General features: G+C 45.7%; 1 protein-coding gene across 1 annotated transcript; it reads left to right on the top strand.

Annotated features, from left to right (window-relative positions):
* Positions 1 to 3,495: 3,495 nt before the first annotated feature.
* On the top strand, positions 3,496 to 7,840 carry LOC119196320 (solute carrier family 45 member 3). The gene is made up of 2 exons (XM_037451892.2): positions 3,496 to 5,990; positions 6,081 to 7,840. Exons 1-2 carry the CDS (start codon positions 5,733 to 5,735, stop codon positions 6,489 to 6,491), a joined length of 669 nt encoding a protein of 222 aa, XP_037307789.2. The 5' UTR covers positions 3,496 to 5,732; the 3' UTR covers positions 6,492 to 7,840.
* Positions 7,841 to 10,569: the final 2,729 nt, after the last annotated feature.

The raw sequence follows: 10,569 nt of genomic DNA, 5'->3' as shown, positions 1-10,569 counted from the left end.
GAAATGTTTTGAGAAGGCTTGCATGTGAATCCCAAAAGCTCGTCATCTGTTTTGTTCTTAAGGAAACGTTTTAACAGCGCCGTCACAGACATTTTACGGCGCCTCTTAGTCACAGTCGCTAAGCTTCAAGGTTTCACAATGTTGTGTCAAACTGATGCAGAACGAAAGGAACATGTTTATTACCTGAAGCTAGTTTGAAGGCACCATTTCAAACAGTGACACCACAAATATCACTGTAATGCAATCCACCAAAATCCAGTTTTGTTGGGATTGTTCAGGAGCCATTTCTGCCATTTCTACACGGATGCAGGCTGTGAAAATGAGATCCAACACGCCACCAACTACAGCGTGGTAAAGGAGAGGAGCGTAGTGAACTGGGAAGCAGTGACAGCTTGGGTACAAGCAATATATATATATATATATATATATATATAATATCACACACAAAACAAGACATTTTACTGGTGTGCTCTCCGTTTTTTTTGTTTGTTTAAAAGTGGTTGAATTTTCTCCGGCTACACACACCGCTAAGGAGACAGAATGTGCCACTGATGGCCTATCCATCACGTCTGGCTAACATGTTATTCACTTACTGGTTGTGTACCGGTGGCTTTAGTTGCATTAATCCTTTCGACCGGACCGACCCCTTTCCTGACTTTTTTTTTTAAAAGTCTCAATAATGAAAATGTTAATACGGACAGGTTTTCTTTTTTTTTTTTTTTTTTTTAAAGGTGCTCCCAAATTAGTAGCGTGTGTGTGGGTCTGAAGACACAGCTAGCATCGGCCATATGGAATATATTTTCACTCAGTAACTGAGTTTACTTGTAAGCGATGTGAATAGTGGTGTTATCCTCTCCCAAATAGCCTTCACGTGGTGTCCACTGAAGGCGTCTATTTGTGACATTTCCTTGTGACGATGCAGATGATGAATACAATTCAACAACCGAAAGGCTCCGCGTGGAAGTACAGAGAACTATGTACACTTCTCCTCCCAAACCGCCGGCCACTGTAAGCCAGTCTGGGAGTGAGACCCAACCTGATTCTCATCCCATTTTATTACAATGGAGTGGCTGAGTGATATCTGAAGACAGATACTGTGTCTTATCGAGGGTTAGCGCTTATTTCTTGTCAGGTTGTCCGATGGCTGCTCTCCACTTTATCAGTTGTTACTTCCTTCCTCTAGTTTCCCCTCCGCGAGCGGAGGAGCTAATGCGTGCTTTTAAACACTGAGGTGTCTGTTACTCGTGCTATATTAAGTACAATGAGGTCCGTTTTTCACGTGTGTGCGTGTGTGTGTGTGCGTAAAAAATAGAGCTGTGAAACAGAGTAAACTTGATCGTCCCTGAGGGGCAATCAGGTCTGCAGCCCATTACTAGACATTAAACCACAATCACAATAACATTATAAAAAGTCCTCAACAAATACAAAACATTCCGCATCAACGACGTGGCAGTTTGAAGTAACAAGAAGTTCTGTGTTACTGGCCATGTGACCCCTCGGCTTACGTTTTGACCTCACGCAACACGTTTCAGGGCAATAACTCAATCATTGATATGAGAATTTTAACGTCTGACATGACAAAGGGACATCTTGGACAGACTAGTCATCGCCGGTACTTTTACTCTGTTGCTTGGTTCACGTTGTTGGTACAGACTCTCGGCAGGTTGCTCGTAGTCATTCTTCCATATTGCTGCTGTAATGCTGTTCCACGGACGCTGGCAGGCCTGCTGCTGTATTTCGTGTGTGTGTGTGTGTGTGTGTCTGTCTGGAGGTCTTACCACTCTAGATGGTGAAGATTTCCGTGATGAGCCTCCACCGCTGACTGACTCCCCGGCCTCTGTGCCTCTGTTCTTTTTTGAGGGAATTTTGGTTCCTTTTTGTCTGTATTATATGAATACACACACACACACACACACAACTTAACCCTGTTATACAGTCGGGTTCTTTCAAGTGGCGCTGTAGATTGTTTTCATTAAGAGGCTCTCGTATTTATTCATTTTCAGGTTTTTGTATGTATTGTTTCTTCATCAGAAACAGGGAAGTCACTTTTGCAAGTCTCTAATGGATACTCCACAGGGTTCCTTTTTCTTAAATGTCAAACTCCCATGCGTATGTGTCAAAACGTGAGCGCCACATGTAGCGCGCTGTGTGTTCCAATTAGCCGGACCCGACCACGTGTGGAGGATGAGCTGGGCGAGGGTCAGCCCTCAGGCAGCGGGCCATCTGTAGGAACCTCGCCATTCGCTCGACAGCGATGGCAGTGAGGCGCAAGCCGTTCGCAGCAGAGACTTCAGCGACACTTCTTGGCTTGCGATATTTCCTGCTCGGAACGTGCGACTGGAAACACAATCTGTGATTTCAGGCTATCATACGAAATGTGATTCCAGTGTGTCCTCTTTCCAAGTCTGTTTCAGACCTCGTTCGTCCCTGCTTTGTCCTCTCCATGTTCTGTCCTTTGTTAGCGTTGGCGCTAAATGCTTCCGTGACTTCCTGCTGTGTCCGCAGGTATCGGCCCCGTCCTCGGCCTGCTGTTCATCCCTCTGATCGGCTCTGCCAGTGACCAGTGCCACAGCAGTTACGGCCGCCGCCGACCTTTCATCTGGCTGCTGTCTTTGGGGGTCCTTCTGGCGCTATTCATCATTCCCAACGCCGACGTGCTGGCGGCGCGTTTTGCCTGGGGAGGCCGCACCTTCCAGGTAGGACACCCGTTGGTTGTCCTTCGCCATCATCAATTTGGCGAATTCCACCGGCGAAAAAGGCCGAAATTGACCCGTGTTCTACCATTTGCTTCAGGTGGGCTTCCTCATCTTCGGGGTGGGCCTCCTTGACTTCTGCGGACAGGTGTGCTTCACGCCGCTGGAGGCTCTTTTGTCGGACCTGTACAAGGACGAGGAGGACTACGGCCAGGCCTTTGCCATGTTCTCCTGCATGGTCAGCCTGGGAGGCTGCGTGGGCTATCTGCTGCCCGCACTGGACTGGAGCCGCGGCCTGCTCTCCACCTACCTCGGAGGCCAGGCCGAGTGCCTCTTCTCCCTCCTCGCCGCCATCTTCGTCTGCAGCGTGCTCACCACCATGAAGGTGTCCGTGGAACCCTCGCGCGCAGGCGGCGTTGGCGGCGTTGGCGGCGGCTCGGCGGCGTCCGGGTCTCTGCTGGAGCCGGGGGCCGGCGCGATGGAGGCCGGCCAGTGCGGCGTGCCGCGCAGCTGCTGCTACCTGCTGAAGGGCAAACTGAGGTGGCTGAAGTCCGGCCCTTTGCGCTGCCTGCTGAGGACATGCTGGTCCATGACGCCGGTCATCTACAGGAGCTACTGCCACGTCCCGCACGTGATGAGGCGCCTGTGCGTGGCGCAACTGTGCAGCTGGGTAGCTGTCATGTCGTTCATGCTTTTCTACACCGACTTTGTGGGGGAAGGCCTCTACGATGGCGTGCCCAGCGCATTACCAGGAAGTGTGTCCAAGCAAAGATACGCCGAAGGTCAGAACTCCTCTTGATAATAATAATAATAATAATACAGTCATGTGTTACGCGACCTCATTTTATTTGTTATTCCTCGGGCACAGGTGGAGGACGGAGACGGAGCCTCTGTTCCCTCATGCCTCTGTGCTTTCCCAGATGAAAAAAAACTATGGTTGTGCCTTTTCCTGCTATGTAAACAGCGGGAGTTACTTGACACTGCACGTGTTGACGGTTGGATGGCTAGGTTTTATTCACATGGCCAATGCCTCGCCGTGGGGTTCTACCCAAACTTTCCTTTTTGGGTAGACCAGGTCAAACTTGTATGATATTGTACCAAACAATCTTTGAGGATTTTCACTGAGGGAAGCGGATGTGAGACAGAACATCTGGTCCATGTTGATAAGTGGCAGATGTATTAATAATAGTGAGTCACAGAGAGAGGTTTTAAGTCTCTCTTTGTTTACGGTCTAGCCAGACTGACCATCGCCCGCCATGTGTCTCCTCCGTCTTTTGGCTTTTTTCATTTACCTCAAACTAATGAAGTGAACTTTTCTGCTTCCCTTTGAAGTTGATCAAATGTTTCTTACTGCCTCCTCATAATCCTCATACTCGACCTCTTTGCCCTCACACCATTCTCTCTCTTTCATTTGACATTTTGTATCCCTCCATCCACATTCTTTCTCCTCCCTCCTTTTCCAACTCGGCCTCTCCCGGGGCTTTGTTTACATTTTTACTGTTCCTCCGTCTCTCCTCCCTGTGCTTGCTGGACCACGAGGAATGTCGCACTCACAAAGAATTAATGTCAAGGAATCGGCACACAACGAACATGTTCATTCAAGTCCGGTGGGAAGACACGGCGCACAATTCTGAGGTCTGTCTCCACCGCATTTAGTTCTAATCTGAAACTCTGCGGATGTTATTAAACCACATCACTCGACCTGCAGATGTTCAGCGGCATCAAGGTCTTCCGCTTTGTCTGGAGTTGCATTCACATTTTTCCTTCTTGTGATCATCTCTCCTACTGGGAATGGTTGCCATGCAAACATCTGTGACGCCCGTACCACGGATACAATGCATTTTCCCATAATGCAGCAGTCCTGCAGCACACCGATTCGGTAGCATTCTGACTCGGCCCCATATCTCTGAGGGCTTGAATTTCTGTCCTGACTATCGTCTGTAGTGTTTGTAAAGTGGGCTCGGCAGCTTTGCTTTCCAAGGGTCATGTGATCCACATACTCCTTCGACAGAAGCGATTCTCTGCCCTGCGGCTGAATTTCTGACCCCCACTGTTCACTGGGAGCACGCCGGGAGATCAGGTTGATAGCAGCAGAAATAAGTAACAGTCCAGACATGTCGTCACCCAGGCTTCCAGGGATGAAGTGACATAAATGGGGTTTATCTGGTAACATTATTAAAATTGAACAATTTTCCAGCAGCTTACAAAATCACTGGTTCACTTTTTTTTCTCCTTCAAATGTTGTAATGACTGGAAACTCTTGGAAATTAAATTCTTCATTCTTTGCGGTAAAGTTTAAAGAGAGAATGCAAATGCTTGTATAATTGTACTCTGCTTAAGAACCACACTAGATTTGAGTTTTTTCTTTTTTTTAAGGACATCTCTCCCTTCAATGGTGGTGATTGTTTCCCAGCATGGGTTTCTTTAAGGTCAATTTGGTATTCAGAGCATCAATATAGCAGCAAACACTGAAATGTGGAGATGCAGTGAGAAGGGCGCTCTCTCTCCGTGTCCACTGTAAACCGAGCTTCTCAAAGGACTAGCACTGCTAGTCTGCTAGTGAGCCGCTCGCTATATGGCCACTGGTCAATGTTCATTAGGCGCTGGCTGTTAATCTATTTATTTAAAAATAGAAAACAATTTGACGCCATGCAGCAGGCAATTGAGCGTAATCGTATTTAGCCTAATCTAAGTATGCAACTCTTTGGTCAGACGGTGATGAGGCCAGACCTCAGTCCAAGGTGCACATTGTCACAAACAAAGAGTGGCCTGTACATATTTAAATGTATTTATTAAGGTTTAATTCCCAAAGTGTCCCACTCTGCTTATGGGCTAAACGGTTGGCTATGCACGCTGTATGTTTTTTTATTTTCTTATTCATGGGGAAATGGTCAGAGATAATGCAGATGTCTTATTTCATGCAATCGTTTGAAACGAGGAAATCATAGTTAAAGCTTTTTCCCCGACCGAGGCTGTCTGACGAGCTATGAGTTTAATGTGCTAAAGTGTTTTCTTCTTCCTTTTCTTCCAGGTATCCGTATGGGCAGCATGGGCCTGTTCTTGCAGTGTGCTACCTCAACCTTCTTCTCACTGATCATGAGTCGCTTGGTTCGCCACTTTGGCTTCCGGTGGGTCTACATGAGCAGCATGGTGAGCTTCACGGTCTCGGCTTTTGTCATCTGCATATCCAAAAGTGTGCTCTTGGTCACTATCATGACGTCCCTCACTGGCTACGCGTACGCCACGCTGCAGTCTCTGCCCTACACGCTCACCTGTATGTACCACAAGGAGAAAGAGGTGAGTTAACCGCTAACTACTTTTACGCAATCTTGCGTTTGACGAAAGCTGCGTGATTGGTGAGTGAAGCCCCGTGTTGTCTCATTTCAGGTCTATATGCCAAAAAGGAAAACCCAAAGCTCGCACAAAAACGGTGTTACGGCCAAGCGGGACCCTGGTTATCTGACTCCTGGGAAAGAGGAGGGCAGATCGAACCACGTGGCGGGGACTCCCTACGAGCACGCCTTCTTCAGCCAGCCACACGGCCCCAACGGCTCAGCCAACAGCTGCGACCAGGACGAGGTCGAGTCGGGTCACGAGCAACGTGGCGTGGGTTTGGACTTTGCCATCTTAGACAGCACCTTCCTCCTCTCTCAGGTTTTCCCCACCCTGTTCATGGGCATGATCGTTCAGCTCGCGCAGTCCGTCACCGCCTACATCGCCTGCTCCGCCGTGTTCGGCACCGTCGCCATCTACCTGGCCAGTCGGATCGTCTTTGAGCAGAAGGACCTCAAAAACTGACACTCGCAGGTGCAAAACCATCTGGAAAGAATACAATCGATCCGTCGGGTTCCACGGGGCGGAAAACCCAACGTTGTGGGAAGTGCTTGTGAGGTTATGATAGGGAGCGTCAGGAGTTGACTACAATAGTGTGCTGTGATCCGGCTTGGAACAATTGCGTACAAGAAATCTCTCCAAAGCATGCTTGTTTTGATATCTTTTCTATTCATATACATCTCTTTCCTCAGGTATAACAACATGGTTTTACTGTCAAATTTGTCAACGTCTTATACGCACCTTCTGAGCTTTCATTGGGTATTTTAATGATTTTATCCTGACATCTTCAGATGTGGGTAGTACAGTCCTTTTTAAACACCCATACTTTGAAGGGGAGGAGTGATCGGCCGGGTCCCCTCACCACTAGATTCCGCCAAATCCTACCCCACGACCCTTTAAGTGCCAACCTCTTTTAAGCACTGTGCCCTCCGTTTTAATGGCAGTTTTTTCTTGCCCCTGAGTGAATACTAAGCGTTCCTCGTCATCCCACTTCAGACTTTACAAAGCTCCTCCAGAGCCAGAGAATCTCCACATGCTGAGTAGTTCTCTCTGTGACAAGTAAATGGACCTTCATGGGTACCCCTTTAAAAATTCAGTTGTACTCCCATCATCTGCCCCCCCCCCCCCACCCCCATCTAGTGCCATCTATTAATTCATGTTTACAGTTTAACTGTAAATGTTTTGTACACAAATTTACAGTATATCCCTATGGGAGTTCTGTTATGCAACCTGTTGAGGTGAGGTTTATTTAGTGATGTAAAAATGAAAACTGTTCAAGGTCTTCTGTCTAACCAAGAATAATCTATTCTAGTTGTCCAACTATGCTCCTGATCAGGACAGTCGTCTCAGGTTAGTACATTGTTTGTGTTTGATCCTGTCCTTTTTAAGCCACTACTTAACGTTCCCTGCTGCCTAAACCTTCATGTTTTATAGTATTGTTAAATGACAATCCACTACATCCAGGCGGGCTTGTTACATAATGCTGTTATGTAAACATGTCGGGGGATGTTTGAGGGAAGCTCGCTTCATTGAACCTATTCACGAAAGACCAAAAAAACAACTACAAAGTAAAGCAGTAAATGGAAATATTGGGTTACTGAAAAATGATTTGAGAGTAGACACTGTATATTGATGGGAGCGGATCTGGGGTGTGCGTGCGTGCGTGCGTGCGTGCGCGCGTGTGTGTGTGTGTGTGTGTGTGTGTGTGTGTGTGTGTGTGTGTGTGTGTGTGTGTGTGTGTGTGTGTGTGTGTGTGTGTGTGTGTGTGTGTGTGTGTGTGTGTGTGTGTGTGTGTGTGTGTGTGTGTGTGTGTGTGGGGGAGGGGGGAGGGGGGGGTCATGGTGTGGGGTGTAGAACACGGGGGGAAAGACGAACAGCGAGGAAATGGGACATCTTTAAAAGTGATGACTTGAGGGTGTGAATGGGTTGATTAATTTTTCCCACACCAGTCACTATTAAACTGTATGGTCTTCATCCTGGCCAAACAGTGTGTTACACTGCATCGTGGCCTTCAGCTTTGTTTTTATTAGTCGATTGGTCCAACCACCGTGCTCGTTTCCTAACGCTAAGTGAGTTCATTGGAGCATCCTCCGTCCTGGTTGTCTGGTCGCACGACACCGGCGGTGAGGACTTCGTTAGCCCTAATACAAACAGTCCTGCAGGACCTCACTGCCTGAGGTGTGCTCAGCTCAGCTTGAGGGAAGTAAAAGCGGCGCAGGGTTTGTTTGTTATTGTCGAACACCACGGCAGCACAAGACACTCAAGCCACTGCGTTATCCTTTTCCCCCTGAAATCCACAGGAGACGTTTGGTAGAGTAGCTGAAACGTCCAAAAGAAGGTTGTTTTACAAGTGCCTGTACATTTTGAAAACTTTTTTTGTACATATGGATTTATTTATTATGCTTTTATTACTAAATTTGCGCATATTAAACTATTGGACTCGTCTCTTTGGTGCAAGGGCGAAGGCTTTTTCTGTGAATAAAATGATTTGTATAGATGTGGTATAGAAGCATCATCAAACATAATTTATTTGATCATGACCTGCTTTATCCTGTAACTTTGTTAACATCTCTATGGGGATTAATATTATCAATATTAGAATATTGACAATTATGAGAATTTCTCCCTGTGTCATACAGCCTGAATCTGCTAAAACTTAATTCCTTTCACACTACTGCTTTCTGATTTGTTTTTACTGGTGTAATTCAGACGTATCATTTGTCAATACTGCCTTACCTGGGTCATATGTAACCGTGTATTTCTTCTCATCCGAGACTTGTGGTTGTGTTAAACTTAACATACAAACACTTATGATATATTTACCCAATAAGAGGGAATTGTTTTCAGTCCCTATTGCGCTAAACCAAATGTCTTGTTTAATTTCAGACAAAACAAGTGCCAATGGTCCGACTATGTTGAGGCCAGAAGTTGATGTGATTGATCAGGTTTTTTTCAAATCAGTTTTTGTCTCACGATTCAGTCACCTGTGTTACTGTCACTGCTGAATGCAGCCAGCCATGTTAAAAAGGTGTATGACATTTTCATTATACATCCATCAAATTCTGTATGAATATGCAGTTAGCAAATAGCTTTTATACAAAATAAAAGAACTGCATTGTTAACAAGATGCCTGTGAGTACATTTATGAAACGCGTTCTCCTTCATATAAAATACGGATGAATTTTTGGTTAATTCTGCATACAGTACACAACTTTTAAATATCAAGGGATCTCTTAATTTTCTTTAACAATTTTGGCCTTTTGATCAGACTTATCATACGTCGACATCAGTTCGGTTCTTTTGTTTTCTTTTTCTACTGTGCTTGCCACAGTTAAATAACCTGATAACCTCATTATGGTTATTATTACAGTTACAGGTTAATTGTTTCATGCAAACACGTTATATTCTCATAACACTAACATTTAAAGTGAAAAATGTACATGAAGCTCAACACCTACAATTAAAACAACCTGCTGGTACATGAATAAACTCAATGACAACAGCAAGCTCACAAGAATCAGACAATTAATTTACAAAAAACAAAACAATATTAACAATAAAATATTAACTTTAGAATCAAACAAATGAACACGTTACTGCAGATGTGAAAACACAAAATGTATCAAATGCTGTTCACTATTTAAAGACAAAGCTCAACTTGAACCCTAAATACACAAAACACTAAGATCTGCTAGTTAGCTTGCTAGCTGGTTTGACAGATGTCACGCTGACCCACTGACCAATCACAGATTAACTACTACTGGCACGTCAAAAAATACGCCCAGCATGACAACCTAAAGATCTGATTGGTTGAGGACTATGACGATCAACAAATTCGTCCCAGTACACGTTGATGTGAGAAGCTACCTAGAGGACCTTGGGGGCTGAATCTGATTGGATAAAAGCTATATTTAAAGTAAACTGCACTGTCAGCAGATAAACATGAGACAGAAGCTGCAATGAGAAAATAAGATAATGGGAAAAAAATAACTATGTATGCATAACTATATATATATAATATATAATATCTATATGAAATTATATATGATGCGTAAACTATGGGGCTCTTTGGATTTAGGTCTTATAAGGGCTGAGTGCTTAAAATGAATTTGGAAATGGTGCCCTCCTTTGGAGATCTCGGGGAACTGACGTGTGCAAGAGAGACCGCTGCTGCGCAACTGCGCGGCCTCAGTGACGCATGGGAACGCTGCTGGTGGCATTCTCTATTACATGGAGAAGACGATAGGCTTTCACGTCGCAGGGCATGGCATGCTGACAATGTGCACCATTTCATGCCGGGCCTCTCCGGTTTGCTCCTAGGTTCTCACGAGTGCACCGTGAAAGATGCATTGGGTCGGGATGTATTATTTTTTTTAAAACATGTTTAATACCTGCATGATTTACAAACACGTATAGAGCTGGGGGGGGGGGGGGTGTCTTGCTCTAGGACGCAATCAGCAAAGTTGAAGTCGCCCGACACGGAGGCCTTGAACCCTGACCTCGGCCATGGGTTGGTGAGCACCCCGCTGGCTCTCTGGTCCAG

The sequence above is a fragment of the Pungitius pungitius genome, chromosome 6 (genome assembly GCF_949316345.1).
Source record: "Pungitius pungitius chromosome 6, fPunPun2.1, whole genome shotgun sequence".
Lineage (NCBI taxonomy): Eukaryota > Metazoa > Chordata > Actinopteri > Perciformes > Gasterosteidae > Pungitius > Pungitius pungitius.
Note: the sequence above shows the minus strand (reverse complement) of the source record. Positions and strands in the feature narration are given on the sequence as shown.